This window comes from Aotus nancymaae, unplaced genomic scaffold, assembly GCF_030222135.1.
Source record: "Aotus nancymaae isolate 86718 unplaced genomic scaffold, 86718_ANA_hifiasm-v0.15.2.pri h1tg000092l, whole genome shotgun sequence".
NCBI lineage: Eukaryota > Metazoa > Chordata > Mammalia > Primates > Aotidae > Aotus > Aotus nancymaae.
The window spans coordinates 12825780-12847955 of NW_026988507.1; the positions used below are offsets into that span (position 1 = coordinate 12825780).

General features: G+C 40.9%; 1 protein-coding gene across 4 annotated transcripts in view; it reads left to right on the forward strand.

The window, feature by feature from the left end:
* Window positions 1-22176, forward strand: part of PKP2 (plakophilin 2) — a 114266-nt gene that overhangs the window by 86988 nt on the left and 5102 nt on the right. For all 4 annotated transcript variants that reach the window (XM_064369867.1, XM_021673782.2, XM_064369865.1 and 1 more), the window contains exon 10: window positions 16728-16881. In XM_064369867.1, coding sequence (XP_064225937.1) covers window positions 16728-16881 — 154 coding nt within the window. The remainder of the gene's footprint in view (window positions 1-16727; window positions 16882-22176) is intronic.

Below are 22176 nucleotides of genomic sequence, written 5' to 3' on the forward strand. Positions count from 1 at the left end.
TGGGGCGCAAGCAGTCGTAATGCTTGCTCACCGCTCACTTCCTGCTGCGAGGCTGGTATTGTGGCCCAGGGGTTGGGAGCTATGCCCCACCACATACCTTACCCCAAAATAAATACCAGCAGGAATGAAATCTAAATATGAAAGGTAAAACAATAAAGATTCTAAACAATTACATGGAAGAATATTGTGACCTGGAATAGGAAAAGACGTCATTAAATGAACACAAAGTACTAGCCTTAAAATAAATATTAGATAAAACGACTATATTAATTAATAATTTATGCTATCAAAAGACGTGAACACATTAAAAAGGCAAACTACAGAGTGGGAAAAGATTTTTGCAACATACGTAAGTAACAAATGTGGGTATCCAGAAAATACAGAAGAGTTGAGATAACAATAAATAAACAGAACACGGACAGCCCAATAGAAACATAAATGGGCAAGAGACTTACTAGACACTTCACAAAAGATAACACTGAAATAGCCAGCGGTCATAAATTCTTTCCCGTAGCCAATGTTCAGGATGGTGTTTCACAGGTTTTCTTCTAGGATTCTTACATTTTGAGGTCTTACATTTAAATCTTTAATCCATTTTGAATTAATTTTTATGTATAGTGAAAAGTAGGGTGCCAGGTTCATTCTTCTGCATATGACCAGCCACTTATGCCAGCACCGTTTATTGAATAGGGAGTCCTTTCCCCATTGCTTACTTTTGTCAACTTTGTCAAAGACCAGATGGCTGTAGGTGTGCAGCTTCATTCCTGGGTTCTCTATTCTGGGACCTAATTTTAAGCTAAAGAGCTTCTGCACAGCAAAATAAACTATCAACAGAGTAAACAGAAAGCCTACAGAATGGGAAGAAATGTTCACAAAGTACGTGTCTGGGAAAGGTTTAAATCCAGAAATCTGTAAGGAACTTAACAAATTCAGCAAGCAAAAACCAAATAATCCTGTTTAAAAAGGGAGCAAAAGACATGAGCAAACAGTTCTCAAAAGAAGATGTGCCAGTGGCCAACAAACGTTGAAAAATGCTCATCATCACTAATCATCACTAATCATCAAATCAACACTACAGATGCCGTCTCACACCAGTTAGAATGGCTGTTACTAAAACATCAAACAGATGCTGGTGAGGCTTAGGAGAAAAGGGAGCACGTACATACTGTTACTGGAAATGTCAATCAGTTCAGCCACTGTGGAAGGCAGTTTGGAGGTTTCTCAAAGAACTTACAATAGAGCTGCCATTCCACCCAGCAGTCCCATTACTGACTATATATCCAAAGGAAAATAAATTCTTCTACCAAAAAGACATATACACACATGTGTTCATCACCATGCCATTCACAATAGCAAAGACACAGAATCCACCTGGGTGCCCATCCATGGTGGATTAAAGAAAATGTGGTACATATGCACCCTAGAATGATATGCAGCCATAAAAAAGAGTAAAATCACATCCTTTGCAGCAACATGAATAAAGCTGGAAGCCATTATTCTTTTTTTTTTTTTTTTTTTTTTTTTTTTTTGAGACGGAGTTTCGCTCTTGTTACCCAGGCTGGAGTGCAATGGCGCGATCTCGGCTCACCACAACCTCCGCCTCCTGGGTTCAGGCAATTCTCCTGCCTCAGCTTCCTGAGTAGCTGGGATTACAGGCACGCGCCACCATGCCCAGCTAATTTTTTTGTATTAGTAGAGACGGGGTTTCACAGTGTTGACCAGGATGGTCTCGATCTCTTGACCTCGTGATCCACCCGCCTCGGCCTCCCAAAGTGCTGGGATTACAGGCTTGAGCCACCGCGCCCGGCCTGGAAGCCATTATTCTAAGTGAATTAATGCAGGTACAGGAAAACAAATGCCACATATTCTCACTTAGATGTGGGAGCTTAACATTGGCTACTCATAAAGATGGCAACAGTAAACACTGGGGGCCACAAGAAGAGAGAGAAGGAGGGGGAACGGGATGAAAAACTAACTCTTAGGTGCTGTGCTCACTACCTGGGTGACGGGATCATTCATATCACAAACCTCAGCATCACACGACATACCCATGTCACAAACCTGCACATCTATCCCCTGAATCTAAAAGTTGAAATATTTTTTTAAAAAGCCAATAAACACTTGAAAACATTGGTTCAACCTCATTAGTGATCAAGGCAGTATGAATTACAAGTGTTATTTGCAAACAGTTGACCAGCTAATTAACAGTCATTCTCACATACTTAGAAAAGCTAGAAGACAGAATCTCTACTTGGTAGATCTGTTTATTTTCCTTATGGAGCATCTTACTTCAGACTTTCTCATTTCCCTCAGTGAATCGGAATTAGTAAAATTTTGCCATGCTGTCTCCAAGATGAGCAAATACCATTTAAGGAATCAGACCTCATCTAGAGTCACATGTTCTCAATGATTGTTTTTATGAATTAACATGAAAACATCAATGCTCTTTATTATATCTAAGCATATATCATTAAATAGTATAGTGTGATACATATATAAAGCGAGATTTTAATTCTAAAGAAATTCTCATGTTTTAAAACAAAACAAAAATTTTAAGCAACATTTTGTGACTTTATTTGATTCCTCATCTTGTTTTCAAGTACCTTCTGAGATGATAAATCTTCAGGGAAACTTTATAGCATATTATTTATACACTTCAAGTCAGTAAACATTTGTATAGGACCTGTCATGTGCAAGGTACCACACAAGGCACTGAGGTGGAGAAAAGACGGATAAGATACATTTCTTTCTTTCCAGAGGCTAATGAATGGTCTAGTAGGAGAGACAGGCAGTTTAGGAGAGTTGTAACCTAGAGAACTGGGGAGTAGTGGTAAGGGAGGAAGGGAAGGGAAATGTGAGGCTACAGAGGACTGTATGCGCCATACTAAGATGTTTGAACATCATTCTGAAGGCAATGGGGAGGCATGAAAGGGTTTCAATCTGAGGTGTGGAATGTGATCAGATTAAATTTTACAAGGGTGATTTTGGTGTAAGGCTTTGAAACCCCCACTGGTGTTTAAGAAACAGGAAGTTTACCAGCAACATTTATTTCCTGATAGAGGTTGAAGGCCATCATTTGCAGATTGGTTCTTCTGCAGATACACTGTTCACCCTAGCAATATTTGGTAGACAAGTATATAATCAGAAAATAAAAAAGTTAAGTAGACCCTATATTGCAGTTTTAATGGGTGAGAGAAAAATAAGCTGGAATGACAAGATTATTGAGAGTATTGGAACTTTTTTGTGTGTGTGTGAGACGGAGTCTCACTCTGTCGACCATGCCGGAGTGCAGTGGCACAATCTCGGCTCACTGCAACCTCCACCTCCTGGATTCAAGCAATTCTCCTATCTCAGCCTCTTAAGTAGCTAGGATTACAGGTACCCACCACCACGCCCAGCTAATTTTTTGTATTTTTAGTAGAGATTATGTTTTCACCATGTTGGCCCGGCTGGTCTCGAACTCCTGACTTCAGGTAATCTGCCTTCCTCGGCCTCCCAAAGTGCTGCGATTACAGGCTTGAGCCATAGAGCCTGGTCTGGAAAGATAATATTTAATGTGATGGTTCGTGTACCCTAGTCTATATAAGAAAGTTAACACAGGAGAGAATTGATAACGAGGTGTAAGGAGTGAAGGTTGGGTAAAGGAACTAAAGTTCTTGATGAGGCTGAAGAGAAACACGGTAGGGAGGGAGGGAGAGCAAGGAGAACGGGAAAATGTGTTCAGAGCCTGACATTCTGAGTTTATGTTTTCAGAGGCAACGTGTCTTTGAGTGAACACAGGCTCTGTGTGACCATGGAAGTGAGTGGCTACTGAATAGAAGAGATGCAAGTCAGGGACTTTGGGGAAGTCTAGGAAGTGTGAGGTAATCATTTTGGTGACATATGTGAACAGGAGGTGGAGAAGGCTGTGAACTGGGCTCCAAAGCCTGCAGTGAGTGTTGAGAAAAGAACAGTAGGCCTTGCGATGTAAAGAAAATGCTGTGGAGGGTGATAGAGCTGGACTGCTGTGACCCGGAAGAGCAGGGCTTAGCATTCCGAGGGAAGACGTGGTAGCGGAGAAGTGCATTTGGGGAGAGAGAGGAGTGCCAAACCTCTGTCCTGGCCCAGAATACAGGAGTGGTGTCCAATAGTCTCCTCCCTGGGTGGCTACAGGGGAAGGATTCTTGTAGAGGAGAGCAAATAGTCTAACAGAATTTCTGCAAATTAATGAAAGACAGATTTTAATTTGTTTATAATAGAACAAACATTATAAAATTACTATTATAAAATAGTAATTAAATTTCTTTGAGTCATGAACACTTTGAGAGTCTAATAAAAGTTATGTTTTAATAACTAATAAACAGAGTATTGTAACTGTATCTAACAATTACATGTTTTCTTTTTTCTTTTTGAGACAGAGTCTCACTCTGTGGCCCAGGCTAAAGTGCAGTGGTACGATCTCAGCTCACTGTAACTTCTGCCTCCTTGGTTCAAGAGGTTCTCCTGCCTCAGCCTCCTGAGTAGCTAGGATTACAGGCAGACACCACCACGCCTGGCTAAGTTTTGTATTTTAAGTAGAGATAGGGTTTTACCATGTTGGTCAGGCTGGTCTCGAACTCCTGACCTTGTGATCTACCCACCTCAGCCTCCCAAAGTGCTGGGATTAAAGGTGTAAGCCATCGTGCCTGGCCTTTTCTTTTTTCTTTTTCTTTTTTTTTTAAAACAATTACATATGTTCTTCCTCTTTTTTTTTTTTTTTTTTTTTTTTTGAGATGGGTCTTGCTTGTCACCCAGGCTGGAGTGCAGTGGTGCAATCATGGCTCACTGTAGCCTCGACTACCAGGGTTCAAGTGATTCTCTCCCACCTCGGCCTCCTAAGTAGCTAGGACCACAGGTGTACACCACAACACCCGGCTAATTTTTTTTTTTTTTAATCCCTTGTAGAGGCAAGCTCTCACTATGTTGCCCAGGCTGCTCTCAAACTCCTGGCCTCAAGCAGTCCTCCCACTTCAGCCTCCCAAAGTGCTGGGATTACAGGCATGAGCCACCAGACCCAGCATCTTCCTACTATGTTTAATATTGAAAGAAAAAAAGATACTAAATTATAAAAACAATAAGGCATGACAATTATTTGTTTCATTATATACTAAGCAGGCTCAGTTTAAAGTAGGTTGATTAGCATTCAAGTCTTATCTGAAGGCCCAAGATGAACTTGAAATGATTCTACTTCCCAATGTTTGTATATTCTCTCCCACCGATCTGATCATCCTGTTCCTAAAATCCAGACATCCATACGAGAGTTCACTAGGGGTCCTTAGGCCTTAGTCTTTAGGCAGAAACCATATGCTTTCTGCCTAGTTTTTACTTGTTTGCTTGTTTTGGGATTTTCTTTAGTTTCGTTTACTGACCATTATTTGGATGTATAACCTTCAATCTTGTGATGAATGAATTGGTTTTCAAAACTGCAGGCTACATTTTTTTTTTTTTTTATTTCTCCAGTAAGCTCTTGGAAGTCAAAGTATTTTATATTTTCAGAAATAAAACCCTCACCTTCAGACTGACAGACTGACAGAATCACAGATTCAAGGACGGCAATCAGGTTAACCTGGACTTGACAGAATATGGATCCAAACTTATAAGTGGGTTACAGAACGTCAACTGGCGAGTCACTTGTATGGAAAGTTAATAATGGCTGGGCATAGTGGCACATGCCTGTAATCTCAGCACTTTGGGAGGCCAAGGCGTACAGATCATTTGAGGTCAGGAGTTCAAGACCAGCCTGGCCAACATGGTAAAACCCCGTCTCTAACTAAAAATACAAAAATTAGCTGAGCATCATGGGGGGCGCCTGTAATCCAAACTACTTGGGAGGCTGAGGCAGGAGAATCACTTAAACCCAGGAGGCAGAGGTTTCAGTGAGCCAAGATCGCACCACTGCACTCCAGCCTGGGTGGCAGAGACAACATCTAAAAAAAAAAAAAAATGAGTAAATTACTCAGTCTGTAAATTTCCAAAAGTTGAACAAGAAGAAACAGAAAAGATGACTAATCATCAAGCAGTAAATAAACTGAACTGATAATGAAAGACATCTCCCTTTAAGATTTTTTCTCAGCTCAGTTAGCTCTCTGGGTGAACACAGATTCCATGTCACCGTAGAAATGAGTAGCAGATATACAGTAATGTAGGCTGAGCAAATATAATCTAAATTTTCAAAATCTGAAATGCTGCAAAATCCAAAACTTTTTAGCACCAGCATGACAACACGCATTGAAAATTTTACACTTGACCTTATGTGACGAGTCACTGTCAAAACACAGGCACACAGTACACAGTTTACTCAGCATCCCCAAGCAGAAAAAAAAAAACCCTCCCAGCTCCCTTCAGCTGCCATATATCCTTTCCACACCCACAAAAGATAGTAAAATGGCATGTGTGCCGGCCAGGCATGCTGATGGCAGGTTTCCCACAGTGCCCCACATGGGGCCAAGACCTACCCACATGACTCAGCTGTTTTCTTGCTTACTGTTTGCTCTGTGATATAAAGATATTATTGAAAATGACAAAACGAGCAAGGTGCAGTGACTTACACCTGTAATCCCAGCACTTTGGAAGGCCAAGGCGGGTGGATCATGAGGTCAGGAGTTCAAGACCAGCCTGGCCAAGATGGTGAAATCCATCTCGACTAAAAATACAAAAATTATCCAGGTGTGGTGGCAGGTGCCTGTAATCTCAGCTACTTGGGAGGCTGAGACAGAGAATTGCTTGAACCCAGGAGGTGGAGGTTGCAGTGAGCTGAGATCGCACCACTGCACTTCAGCCTGGGCAGCAGAGACTCTGTCTCAAAAAAAAAAAAGGAAAATGACAAAATGGTCTGCAAGTACTCCTCAGGGTAACAGTATAAAAAGAGGAAGCATTTATGTTTACCTATAGCACAGAAAGCCGAGCTGTTAAAGAAACTGGGCAGGAGTGTATGATACATCCATATATGACCAGAAGAAACAGAAGGATACACTGTTGACGTTCTATGCTGAGAGTGATCAACAGAAATTAGTGAAGATTAGAAAACTGCATAAAGCTAAACATGAAGTTCTTGATCATGTATTGAAAGTGCAAATCTGTCCATGTCACGGTGAACACATGCTACATAATGGTATCCTGACCGTGAAACAAAGATCATGATGAACTGAAAATTAAAAGGAACTATGAATAATCAATAGGCTGGTTGCAGAAATTTAAGAAAAGACACAGCGTTACATGTTTAAGGATTTGTGGTAATAAAGCATCTGCTGATCACAAAGCAGTGAAGAAATTTACTGAGTTTGCCAAAGTCATGGCTAATGAAAATCTGAAGCCAAAACAAGTCTATAATGCAATGAAACATCACCGTTTTGAAATCATTGCCTCAGAAAGACACTGACTACAGCTGATGAGACAGCACCTACTAGAATTAAGACCGCCAGGGACAGAATAACTATGCTGGGATGTGCTAATGCATCAGGCACACATAAGTGGGGTGTTAGATAAAAGCTTATGTCCTCACTGTTTTCAAGGAGTGAATTTCTTACCAGTCTGTTATTATGCTAACAAAAAGACATGGATCACCAGGGACATCTTTTTTGATTGGTTTCACAAACAGTTGGTACGAAGCGGCTTATGCTTGCTGCAGGGAGACTCGACTGGATGACGACTGCAGGATTTTGTTATTATGTGACAACTGTTCGGCTCATCTCCCAGCTGAAATTCTCATTTTAAAAATGTTTATTCTATGTACTTTCCCCCAAATGTGACTTCATCAGTTTAGCCCTGTGATCATGATATCCTTAGATGAATAGAGAGTAGATTAAAAATAACGCTTTCTTGAATAGCATGCTAGCTAGCAGAGTGTGCAGAGGTGTGGGTGTGAGGAAGTATTCAAAGCATCTATATAGCATATATAGCATATACGGAGATGCTGTATATGCTGTTGCCATTGCTTGAAACACAGTGACTAAAAACACAGGTGTGCATGCCTGACACAGCTCTGGCCTACAACTATGTCCAGTGGTGACAACGAAAAAGGTGGCGACTTTGAAAGATTACGTATGTCAAGTGAGAAAAAAAATGATGTCTGAACTTCTTACCTTTGCAAGAAAAAATAGACCTTCAAAGTCCATCAGTAAGCTGGAAGAAGTTTTTAACATTGATAACGAGGCTCCCCTTGTTCATTCACTGACCAATGGTGAAATAGCCAGAATGATTCTGAATAAGGTAATTGTGATAATAGTGATGTTGTTAACACTGCAGAAAACGTGCCTGTAGATGACGGGGTGAAATTGTGTGATGGACTTATTGAAAGACTAGAGCAGCAGGCATTCATAACAGAACAAGTCATCTCTATTTATGAAATCAATGAGAGACTGCTAAAATAAAAACCATTGTTGAGTTGAGGGCCAAGAGAGTCCATGAGAAGCAGCCGCAGTCCACGGCCCAGACAGGAGTGAATCCAGCACCTTTAACTGAAATGTCCAGGTTTTTGCCCTGGGACTGACTAGGCAATCATCTCGACCCAAGGAGAATGAAGAAAAACAGGGCAGGGCAATGGCCCATCCAGGAGCCTCATGGAGCCAAAGGAACCCGCACCCCCAGCGAAGGGAAGCGATGACTGATTGTGCAGCCTGCCCAAGAAACCATGCTTCTCCCACAGATCTTTGTAACCCACGGATCAGGAGATCCCCTCGTGAGATCCCCTCATGAGCCCATGCTACCAGGGCCTTGGGTCTGATAAACAGAGCTGTGTGGAGTCTTGGCACAGGGGCTCACAGAGATAAGCATTCTACACGCTCTGGCCCCAGAATTCCAGCAAGGTGACAACTCCCTTTGTACATTCCCGTAGGAAGGGGGCTGAATCCAGGGAGCCAAGCAGCATTGTTCCGTGGGCCCCAGTTCCACAGCACTTCACAAGTTAAGACCCCACTGGCTTGGAATTCCAGTCAGCCAATGGCAACACAGTGAGTCTGCCTGAAACAGAAGGGAGTTCCCTGGGGGAGGGCTGGCTCCCATTTCTGTGGTTCGGTCAACTCCACATTCCAGCCTGCCAGCTCCAGAGAGTCCAGGTGGCCCATTTGAAGGATACCCCCCAATACAGCACAGCTGCTGTGCCAGATTCTGTCCAAACTGCTTTAAAGTGCAACCCTGGTTCATTCCTCCTCACTGGGCAGGGCCTCCCTGTGGGGAGCCTTCAGTCACTCCAGCCAGATTTATATAGACAGAGCTCTGATCTCTCCCTGGGACAGAGCTCCCAGCAGTAGGAGAGGCCACCTTCTCTGTGGTTCAGTCAACTGAGCTGTTGGTGCCGCCAACTGACCTGTTCCAGCTTGCTTACTCTGGAGAGTCTGGGCAGTCCAGATGAGGAAGGGTCCTCCCCAACACAGCACACCTGCCCTATAGCCAGACTGCTTCATAAACAGGTCCCTAATTCTGTTCCTCCTGACTGGGTGAGACCTTTCAATAGCCGTCTCCAGACGCCTCTGACAGGAGCATTTGGGCCAGCGGCAGGTCAGTGCCCACCCTGGGATGGAGTGTCCAGAGGAAGGAGCCTGCTGCCATCTTTGCTGCTTCACAGCCGTCACTGTTGATACCTCCAAGTATGGGAAAAACGGAGGCAACTAAGGTCTGGAGCAGACTCCAGTAAACCACATCATCCCTGTGGTTGCTGACAGTCAGTAGCCTTACTGTTAAAAGAAAAACAAACAAAACAACAACATCATTAACAAAAAAAGACCCCACAAAAACCCCTTCAGAAGTCAGCAGCCTCAAAGATCGAAAGTAGATAAGCCCACAAAGATGAGAAAGAATCAATGCAAAAATGCTGAAAACTCAAAAAGCCAGAGTGCCTCTTCTCCAGATGACTGCAACAGTCTCCAGCAAGGGCGCAGAGCTGGGCTGAGGCTAAGATGGCTGACTTGTCAGAAGTAGGCTTCAGAAGATGGCTAAACTTCATTGAGATAAAGGGCATGTTATAACCCAATGCAAAGAAGCCAAGAATCATGATAAAACAATACAGGAATTGATAACCTGAATAGACAGTTTAAAAAGGAACATAACTAACTTGATGGAGCTGAAAAATACAGGATGAGAACTCCACAGTGCAATCAAAAGTATCAAAAGCAGAATAGACCAAACAGAGGGAAGGATCTCAGAGCTTGAAGACAATCTTTGACATAAGACAGGCAGATAAGGATAGAGAAAAAAGAATGAAAAGGAATGAACAAAACCTCCAAGAATTGTGGGATTACATAAAGATACTGGACCTACGACTGACTGGGGTACCTGAAAGAGACAGGGAGAATAGAACCAAGTTGGAAAACATACTTTAAGATGTCATCCAGGAGAATTTCCCCAACCTAGCAAGACAGGCCAACATTCAAATTCAGGAAATGCATAGAGCCCCAGTAGGATATTCCACGAGAAGTTCATCTCCAAGATACATTCTCATCAGATTCTAGAAGGTCAAAATGAAAGAAAAAATGCTAAGGGCAGCCAGAGAGAAAGGCCAGGTTACCCACAAAGGGAAGCCCATCAGACTAACAGCAGACTTCTCAACAGAAACCCTACAAACCAGAAGAGATTGGGGGCCAATATTTAACATTCTTAAAGAAAAGAATTTCCAACCCAGAATTTCATTTCCAGCCAAACTAAGCTTTATAAACAAAAGAGAAATACGATCCTTTCAGACAAGCAAATGTTGAGGGAATTCATTACTACCAGGCCTACCTTGCTAAAGCTCCTGAAGGAAACACTAAATATGAGAAGGAAAAACCATTACCAACCACTATGAAACCACACTGAAGTACACAGACCAGTGACACTATGAGGCAGCCACATAGACAAGTCTGCAAAGTAACCAGTTAGCATCATGATGACAGGATCAAATTCACGCATAACAGTACTAGCCTTAAATGTAAATGAGCTAAATGCAACAGTTAAAAGACAAAGAAAGGCAAGCCTGGATAAAGAACCAAACCCCATTGGTGTGCTGTCTTCAAGAGACCCATCTCACATGCAAAGACACACACAGGCTCAAAATAAAGGGATGGAGGAAAATTTACCAAGCAAATGGAAAAACAGAAAAAAGCAAGGGTTGCAATCCTTGTTCTGATAAAACAGACTTTAACCCAACAAAGATTAAATTAAAAAAACAAACAAGAGTATTACATAATGGTAAAGACAAAGAAGGGTATTACATGATGGTTCAATTCAACAAGAAGCACTAACCCAGCTCTGGATCAAGCAGACCTTATAGATATCTACAGAAGTCTCCACCAAAAAACAACAGAATATTCATTCTTCTCCTCACCCTACGGCACTTACTCAAAATTTGTTCACATAATCACAAGTAAAACACTTCTCAGCAAATGCAAAAGAACTGAAATCATAAGAAACCATCTCTCAGATTACAGCGCAAACAAATTAGAACTCCAGATTAAGAAATTCACTCAAAACCACACAACTACATGGAAATCAAACAACTTGCTCCTGAATGACTTGTGGATAAGTAATGAAATCAAGGCAGAGGTCAAGAAGTTCTTTGAAATTAATGAGAAAAAGAGGTGTGCTGGGCGCGGTGGCTCACACCTGTAATCCCAGCACTTTGGGAGGCCGAGGCGGGCGAATCACGAGGTCGAGACCATCCTGGCCAACATGGTGAAACCCCGTCTCTAAAAAAAAAAGAGAGAGAGAGAAAGAGATAATATAACACAATCTCTGGGACACAGCTAAAGTAGTGTTAAGAGGGAAATTTATAGCACTAACTGCCCACATCAATAAGCTAAAAAGATCTCAAAGTAACAACCTAACATCACAACTAAAAGAGCTAGAAAACCAAAAGGAAACAAACCCCAAAGCTAGCAGAAGGCAAGAAATAGCCAAGATCAGAGTGGAACCGAAGGAGATACAAACACACACACACACACACACACACACACACACACACAAAACCTTCAAAAAAAATCAACAAATTCAGGAGCCGTTTTTTGGGGGAAAAAATTAATAAAATGATCTGCTGGCTAGACTATTAGAAAAGAGAGAAGAATCAAATAACACAATAAGAAATGATAAGCGGGATATTACCACTGACCCCACAGAAATACATACAACCATCAGAGAATGCTATAACTACCTCTATGCACATAAACTAGAAAATCTACAACAAAAAATGGATAAATTCCTGGACACATATACCTCCCAAGACTGAACCAGGAAGAAATTGAATCCCTTAATAGACCAATAATGAGTTCTAAAATTGAGGCAGTAATAAATAGCCTACCAACCACAAAAAGCCCAGGACCAGACAGATTTATAGCTGAATTCTGCCAGAGGTACAAAGAAAAGTAGGTACCATTTCTATTGAAAGTATTCCAAAAAATTGAAAAGGAGGGACTCCTCCCTAACTCATTGTATGAGACCAGCATCATCCTAATACCAAAACCTGGCAGAGATACAACAAAAAAAACTTCAGGCCAATAGCCCTGATGAGCATCGATACAAAAATCCTCAGTCGGGCACAGTGGCTCATGCCTGTAATCCCAGCTCTTTGGGAGGCTGAGGCAGGCGGATCACCTGAGGTCAGGAGTTCAAGACCAGCCTGACCAATGTGGTGAAACCCTGTCTTTAAAAAAAAAAAAAAAAAATCCTCAGTAAAATACTGGCAAACTCAATCTAGCAGCATATCAAAAAGCTTATCCACCACCATCAAGTGGGCTTCATCCCCGGGATGCAAGGTTGGTTCAACATTCGCAAATCAATAAACACGATTTGTCACATAAACAGAACAACAGACAAAAACCGCATGATCTCAATAGATGCAGAAAAGGCCTTTGATAAAATTCCAACATCGCTTCATGTTAAAAATTATCAGTAAACTACTGCCCAAAGAAATGTATAGATTCAATGCTATTCCCATTAAACTACCATTGACATTCTTAACAGAATTAGAAAAAACTGTTTTAAAATTCATATGGAACTGAAAAAGAACCTGAATAACAAACAATCCTAATTAAAAAGATCAAAACTAGAAGCATCATGCTACCTGACTTCAAACTGTACTACAAGGCTACAGTAACCAAAAAAGCATGGTACTGGTACCAATACAGAGACATAGACCAATAGAATAGAATAGAGAACTCAGAAATAAGACTGCATACCTACAGCAATCTGATCTTCAACAAACCTGACAAAAGGAAGCAGTGGGGAAAGGATTCCCTATTTAATAAATGGTGCTGGGAGAACTGGCTAGACATATGCAGAATATTAAAACTGGACCCCTTCCTTATACCTTATACACAAAAATTAACTCAAGATGGATTAAAGACTTAAATGTAAAATCCAAACCTATAAAAACCCTAGAAGAATATCTAGGCAATACCATTCAGGACATAGGCACCAGCAAAGATTTCATGTCAAAAATGCCGAAAGCAATAGCCATGAAACCAAAAATTGACAAATGGGATCCAGTCAAACTAAAGAGTTTCTGCACAGCAAAAGAAACTATCATCAGAGTGAACAGACAACCTACAGAATGGGAGAAAAATTTTACAATCTATCTGCCTGACAAAAGGTCTAATATTCAGAGTCTACAAGGAACTTAAATTTATAAGGAGAAAAAAAACCCACTTTGAGAGGCCAAGGCGGGCAGATCACCTGAGGTTGGGAGTTCAAGACCAGCCTGACCAACATGGAGAAACCCCGTTTCTACTAAAAATACAAAAAAAATAGCCAGGCATGGGTGGGGTGTGCTTAACCCAGGAGGCAGAGGTTGTGGTGAGCCAAGATTATGCCACTGTACTCCAGCCTGGGTGACAGAGCAAGACACTGTCTTTAAAAAAAAAAAAAAATGTAAAAAGTGGACAAAGGACATGAACAAACTCTTCTCAAAAGAAGACACACATGTGATTAACAAACACGAAAAAATCTCAACGTCACTGATCATTAGAAAAATGCAAATTAAAACCACAGTGAGATACCATCTCATGCCAGTCAGAATGGCAATTATTAAAAAGTAAAAAAACTGGCCGGGCGCGGTGGCTCAAGCCTGTAATCCCAGCACGTTGGGAGGCCGAGGCGGGTGGATCACGAGGTCAAGAGATCGAGACCATCTTGGTCAACATGGTGAAACCCCGTCTCTACTAATACAAAAAATTAGCTGGGCACGGTGGCGCGTGCCTGTAATCCCAGCTACTCAGGAGGCTGAGGCAGGAGAATTGCCTGAACCCAGGAGGCGGAGATTGCGGTGAGCCGAGATCGCGCCATTGCGCTCCAGCCTGAGTATCAAGAGCGAAACTCCGTCTCAAAAAAAAAAAAAAAAAAAAAAAAAAAGTCAAAAAACAACAGATGCTGGCGAGTTTGCAGAGAAAAATGAATGCTTTCCTACCATTGGTGAGAGTACAAATTAGTTCAACTGTTGTGGAAAACAGTGTGGTGATTCCTAAAGATCTTGAGGTAGAAATACCATTTGACCCAGCGATCCCATTACTGTGTATATACCCAAAGGAATATAAATCATTCTCTTATAAAGATACATGCATATGTATATTCACTGCAGCACTATTCACAATAGCAAAGACATGGAATCAACCCAAATGCCCATCAGTAATAGACTGGGTAAAGAAAATGTCATACATATACACCATGGAATACGGTACAGCCATCAAAAGGAATGAGATCACGTCCTTTGCAGGGGCATGGATGGAGCTGGAAGCTGTGTCTGTGGCAAACTAATGCAGGAACGGAAAACCAAGCACTACGTGGTCTCGCTTATAAGTGGGAGCTGAAGAATGGGAACACATGGATACTTGGTGGGAAACAACACAGATCGCGGCCTTTTGGGGGCTTGGAGGATGAGGGAGAGCATCAGGAAGAATAGCTAATAGATGCTGGGCTTAATTCCTAGGCGATGGGATGAGCTGTGCGGGAAACCACTATGGTACACGTTAACCTAGGTAACAAACCTGCACATCCTGCACATGTACCCATGAACTTAAACGCTGAAGGAAAAAAAAACACTGTTAATGAGGCAGATGACTCTGGAGGGAACATTTTACGAAACCATTCAACAGAATGTCTCTTCATCCCTAGAGGACCCAGTTCCTGGTCCCTCAATTGCTTCTCAAGTTTCTTCTCACCTGAAAAAAGTCAAACACAGTGGACAGTAACCTTTCCATCCAAACCCAGCATGGTAGTTAGAGACTGAAAGCCTGCTGCTGTCTGTTGCTGTCATCTAACAGCTGAGACAGGTATTCTGGTGATGCTACTGCGCTGCGTGGTTACCTGAACACATTATTTTTTAAAACTGTATTAATGTTCTGTCATATTTTTTACTGTCAGGTACATGGGTAAGTGTGAGAAAATGATTGCTTATCAGAGTCAGGAATAATGGTGATGCCAAACAAGCTCAGAGTGTCCACATGGGTGGTTGAGATAGTGACACCTTTGCTCTCTGATGCTTCCATGTATTACAAACTACTTCATGCACAGAATTATCACACATATGTATAAAATAACCTCCAAGCTGTGAGTGTAAGGTATATATGAAAGATAAATAAATTTCATGATTAGACTTGGTTCTCATCCCCAAGATAGTTCATTATGTATTTGCAAATATTCCAAAATCTGAAAAAACCCAAAACACCTCTGGTCTCAAGCATTTCAAATAAGGGATATTCAATCTGTAAAGCTAAATACTACCACACCCAAAAGAAGAGATTATACTTGTATTACACAAATAGCTAAAGGACATAGAAAAGGATTAAATGCCACCCAACTAACTGAATGATGTTAGTGTAACCTGATTCTAAAAGGGAAAAGGGCAGCACAGGAAAAGAAAGAGGGACATCTATTTTATTTGTAAACACAGATGCAAAAAATGTAATAACCTAATCAAATCCAACATGGCATTGATTGATTGATTGAGACAGAATGTTGCTCTGTCACCCAGGCTGGAGCACAGTGGTGCAATTCTCCTCTCCACGACCTCTGTCTCCCAGGTTCAAGCGATTATCCCGCCTCAGCCTCTTGAGTAGCTGGGATTGCAGGCATGTGCCACCGTGATCAGCTAATGTTTTTGTATTTTTTTAGTATAGACGGGGTTTCACCGTGTTGGCCAGGCTAGTTTCGAACTCCTGACTTCAGGTGATCCACCTACCTCGGCCTCCCAAAGTGCTGGGATTACAGGCGTGAGCCACCATGCCATGGCCCAAGATTGCATTTGAAAGTACTGAATAAACAGTTTTTATCTAGGATTGACTTAAAAACCTAATAAGAGTTTAAAGAAAATACCTTCAGACTAGTTTAATTACAGTCCTAGGTTTTAAAACATCTTCACCTAGGCATGGTGGCTCATGCCTGTAATCCCAGTACTTTGAGAGGCTGAGGTGGGTAGATCACTTGAGTCAGGAGTTCGAGACCAGCCTGGTCAACATAGTGAAACCCCATCCCTACTAAAAATACAAAAAACTTAGCTGAGCGTGGTGGCACACACCTGTAATCCCAGCTACTCAGGAGGCTGAAGCAGGAGAATCACTTGAACCCAGGAGGCAGAGGTTGTGGTGAGTTGAGATTGGGAACTGCACTCCAGCCTGGGTGACAGAGACTCTATCTCAAAGTAAATAAAATAAAATAAAACATTTTCATCAACCTCTGGTAATCTGTAGAAAACTTCAAATTACCGTGAAATGCAATGCAATAGCACTTCTAAGATGTGTCTCACCAAACAGATGCCGACGTCAGTAGCTCAGACAGTTGTCCAGAAGGAAAGTGGCCTGCAGCACACCCGAAAGATGCTATATGTCGGTGACCCAAGTGTGAAAAAGACAGCCATCTCGCTGCTGAGGAATCTGTCCCGGAATCTTTCTCTGCAGAATGAAATTGGTGAGTCCATATGAGTATCTACATGTAATATGTACAAACTGAAGATACAATGCAATGAAACATTATAACCTTCTGTTCACAGAACTGCCCTGGAAATGGGAGTGAGGAGTAGGTGATAAATCTTCCTGCCTTTTGTGCCGCCAGATACCACAAACAGGCTTTCTCAGTGGATCTCACCAGAGATTTTTTTAAATATCTAATTTTTTTAAATTACTACAAGAGAGAAATTTTAGAGCATATCGATAATTAATGAGATAAGTAATATTGTTGTTACTTTTCACCGGGTGGCCCCCTGAGTCACAGCACCCAGTGGAGTCTTTCTAATCCATATAGTCGTCTTTCAGAATGTTCTCTCTGTGGCTCTCTATTCTAGCACATTTGAAAAACAAATGTGGTGGTGGTTTACTTTAGCAGTTTGGCAGCGTGTTGAACTTTTAAAAAATGGATAAACAAATAATCACAATAAAAAGACAAAAAGAAGGAGTCACTGAATATAGCAGATTTGGCATGGATTTTTTTTTTTTAGTAACTATGATGAGACATATTTTGCCTTTTACTCTGTATTATTGACAGATGATAACTGTGTTACATTATCAAATAACATAACTTTTTATTTGTTTACTTATACCAAGAAGTATGTGATAAATGTTTGTTGTATCGAGTAAAAAAATTACAAAATGAGGCCAAGCACGATAGCTCATGCCTATAATCCTAGCACTTTGGGAGGTGGAGGTAGGTGAATCGCCTGAACTCAGGAGTTCGAGACCAGCCTGGGCAATGTGGCGAAACCCCATCTCTACTAAAAATACAAAAAAATGAGCCAGGGGTGGAGGTGTGTACCTATAGTCCCAGCTACTCAGGAGGCTGAAGCAGGATAATCTCTTAAACTCAGGAGGCAGAGGTTGCAGTGAGCCAAAATTTTGCACCATTGCACTCCAGCCCGGGTGACAGAGCAAGACTGTGTCTCAAAAAAAAAATTGCAAAATGAGCTAATAGAAAGATAATGCTAAAATTAAACATGCTTCACAGTGCTCTGTAAACCGGTCATTTGTAACAACTCAAATTCAGTTTTTCACAAAATTTCACAAAAATTAGAAACAACATTTTGTTTGTTTGTTTGTTTTAATGGATTCGATTTTTAAATATGCACATACACAGCCCCAGAGATATTAAGGCTGCAGTTGTATTTTAATAATGTCATTTTCAAAACCAGCCAGCGGCACATTTGACAGGAGGTTTTATACAATGGCTTCATGCCCATTATGAGTAGAGATAGCCTGGAAAATTCTCAGTGAATCTGAAAGAGACCTCGCCATAGGCACTCTCCAAATTATTAAAATGCTCTCCCCGTGGTCTTTTGTGCTGAACTTGAATAGAGGTGTATTATCTTTTCCATTTTTTGTTATTTTCCCAAATGAAAAATTGCCTCTGTCTTTAAGACATTGCCAAGGTAAATAACAGCACTGTACACGTCGTGCATGTACCTTCAGGGCAGAGATGCTGTTGGCCGCAGGTTCCCTAAATGTTGGGAAGGTGTAGCTATAGCCGCATGGTTTATGTTAGATGATTCTGTTGATAAACTTCACTTTAAGGATAACAGAGAGAAGAGGCTTCAGCAAAATAAATGCAATTTTAAAATTCCAAATTCACTTCATGTCAAATATGTAAGTACAAGGACTTCCTTGTCTTGATTCAGAATTTAATAGCCAGAAATAAGTGAAAATCAGCTTGAACAGATGCTTTGTGTTTCTCATGAGAGCCAGGTAACTTTCCCTGTTCTGACCTGCAATAAAGTTGTTACATTTTACTATGTCTAGAGAAAAAAACTTGAAACTTACATTTTCGGAAAATCTTAAAGACAGGCAATGTAGCATGGTAACAGAATAACAGATTTCACACAGAAGACATGGGTGTGTATCTCACAGTGCTATTTTGCCAGTCAAAGCCTTTCATTCTATAGTTGAACTTAGTAAAAGGAAAAAGTCTTCTGATAATGGCATCCATTGAGAGCTTACCACATGCTCAGGACTATGATACAGTTAACATTCATTGACTCATTTCCTCAAAACAGCCCTGTGAAGTAGACAATATTATCCCACATTGCAACTTAGGGAAAAACAATCAGAGAGGTTAAGTAGCTTACTTAAGCCATAGAGCCATAAATTAGTAGCAGAACCGTGACTGAAACTAAAGCACTCTGGCTTTAGACAAACACGGAGCTCTCCACAGTGTGCGGTGTGCTTGAACCACAGTTAAAAACAGAAAGTGTTCAGGCCTGTGGGCAGAAGGTATGTCTTACCTGTCAATCAGGTCCAGGTATTATGATGACATATAATGTGACTTGTCTGTTTCGGGAATAATGATTAATGCTAGAAACACAGAAATAAGTAAGATAATTGACTTCAAGGAACCCACGGCCTCATTTGAAGTTGAGACAGTCACACAATTCATTACAATCCAGTATCATAGAGAGAGAAATGTGTTTCAAGATGCCACATGAATGCAGATGAAGGCACACAATAAAATTAGTCAGTATTTGTTAATCCCTGATAAACACAACATGTATTCTGGAGCTGTGGGGATCAGCAAAAGCAAAAGATGCCTGCTCTCTATCTTTTAAGAAGACTCTAAAGTGGTTAGAGGAAAACATACATGAAAATAACTATTACAAAAAGTGTAAGTACCGGTTCACATTGACCAAAACATGTATCATAGGACAAGTTCTAGTGGACTTTTCAAATATTAATACCTTTTTAAATTTTTCAATAGTTTTTTTGGGTACAGGTAGTGCTCATTACATGGATAAATTATTTAGTGATGTTTTCTGAGATTTTGGTGCACCTGTCACCTGAGCAGTATACACTGTACCCAATGTGCAGTCTTTTATCCCTCGCCCCCTGTCTACCCTTTCTCCCAAGGCCCCCAAATCCATTATATCACTCTTACCCCTCTGCATCCTCATACCTTAGCTCTCACTTATAAGTGAGAACATACAATATTTGCTTTTCCATTCCTGAGTTATTTCACTTAGAATAGTGGTCTCTAGTTCCATCCAATTTGCTGCAAAGGCCATTATTTCTTGCTTTTTAATGGCTGAGTAGTATTCCATGGTGTATATACACCACATTTTCTTTACTCATTTGTTGGCTGATGGGCATTTAGGTTGATTCCATATTTTGCAGTTGTGAATTGTGCTGCTGTAGACATGCATGTGCAAGTGTCTTTTTCATATAATGACATCTTTTCCTTTGGGCAAATATCCAGTAGTGGGATTGCTGGATCAGATGGTAGATCTACTTTTAGTTCTTTAAGGAATTTCCACACTGTTTTCCATAGTGGCTGTACTAGTTTACATTCCCACCAGCAGTATAGAAGTGTTCCCTTTTCATTACATCCATGCCAACTAACATCTGTTATGTTTTGATTTTTAAATTACGGTCATTCTTGCAGGAGTAAGGTGGTATCTCATTGTGCTTTTAATTTGCATTTCCATGATAACTAGTAATGATGAGCATTTTTTTCATTTGTTTGACGCATATCAAAAAATTTTCATATGCCATTTGTATATCTTCTGTTGAGAATTGTCTCATCATGTCCTTAGGCCACTTTTTTGATGGAATTACTTGGTTTTTTTCTTGCTGATTCATTTGAGTTCTTTGTAGATTCTGGATATTAGCCCTTTGTCGAATGCAGTTTGTGAATATCTTCTCCCCCTCTGTGGGTTGTCTGTTTACTCTGTTGATTATTTCTTTTGCTGTGCAGGAGCTTTTTAATTTAATTAGGTCCCATTTACTTATTTTTGGTTTTGTGGCATTTGCTTTTGGGTTCTTGGTCATGAACTCTTTGCCTAAGCCAATGTCTACAAGAGATTTTCCAGTGCTACCTTCTAGCATTTTTATGGTTTCAGGTCTCAGATTTAAGTCTTTAATCTGTCTGGAGCTGATTTTTGTATAAAGTGAGAGATGAGGATCCAGCTTCATTCTTTTACACGTGGCTTTTTCATTTTCTGTAGCCTAATTATGGAAGGTGATGTGTCTACTTTTTTGATACTTGTTAGTACAAAAAAGAAAGAAGCCAAACTCAAACTTGTAACCTAGAAGTTATATACATAGTAGAAATGTACATTTAAAATAGTTTATTTCTCTTTTTAAAATAGTAGTATTATTTATGTCTTGAAAAAACCTTGGAAAGCACAGTTTGTTTGTTTATTTATTTATGTTTTTTAAATAGAGAAAGGGTCTCATTATATTTTCCAGACTGGTCTCAAACTCCTGTGCTCCTCCTGGCTCGGCCTTCCAAAGTGCTGGCATTACAGACATGAGCTCCTTTGCCTGGCCCTAAATTATTTTAGTTCACTGTTAATACTGTTGTAGAGAAACAGCTCCTATTGACGTTTTTCCTCAGGTTTCTTATGTGGTGTTTCTTTTCTTTCTTTTTTTTTTTTTTTGGTGATATTATAGTTTTTGGTTGGTTGCTTGGTTTTTGGAGACAGGGTCTCTCTGTTACCAGGCTGGAGTATGATCTCTGCCCACTGCAGCCTCCGCCTCCCAGTTCAAGCGATTCTTGTGCGTCAGCCTCCTGAGTAGCTGGGACTACAGGCACAGGCATACGCCACTACACCTGGCTAATTTTTGTATTTTTAGTAGATACGAGGTTTCACCATGTTGGCCAGGCTGGTCTTGAACTCCTGACCTTAAGTGATCCATCCTCCTTGGCCTCCCAAAGTGCTGGGATTACAGGTGTGAGCCACTGCACCTGACCAATAATATTAAGTATTCTTTATATAAATAAGTGGACTGATTTTTTCACATATACTATTAACGTAATTATTTTCTTGTTATTATACATGCTTCGTAGATTTGTGTTGTAATGAATATAGTCTTTGCAGGTGTGTTTTATTAATCATATTCCTATTCTTAGGATATTGAGGTTTTTAGTTTTTCATTTACCTGTAGTACTGTGATAAAGCTCTCTCTAGAAAGCTTTTTTCATTTTCAAAGTAATATCTTTAAGATGTATTCCTGGCCGGGCGCGGTGGCTCAAGCCTGTAATCCCAGCACGTTGGGAGGCCGAGGCGGGTGGATCACGAGGTCAAGAGATCGAGACCATCCTGGTCAACATGGTGAAACCCCGTCTCTACTAATACAAAAAATTAGCTGGGCATGGTGGCGCGTGCCTGTAATCCCAGCTACTCAGGAGGCTGAGGCAGGAGAATTGCCTGAACCCGGGAGGCGGAGGTTGCGGTGAGCCGAGATCGCGCCATTGCACTCCAGCCTGGGTAACGAGCGAAACTCC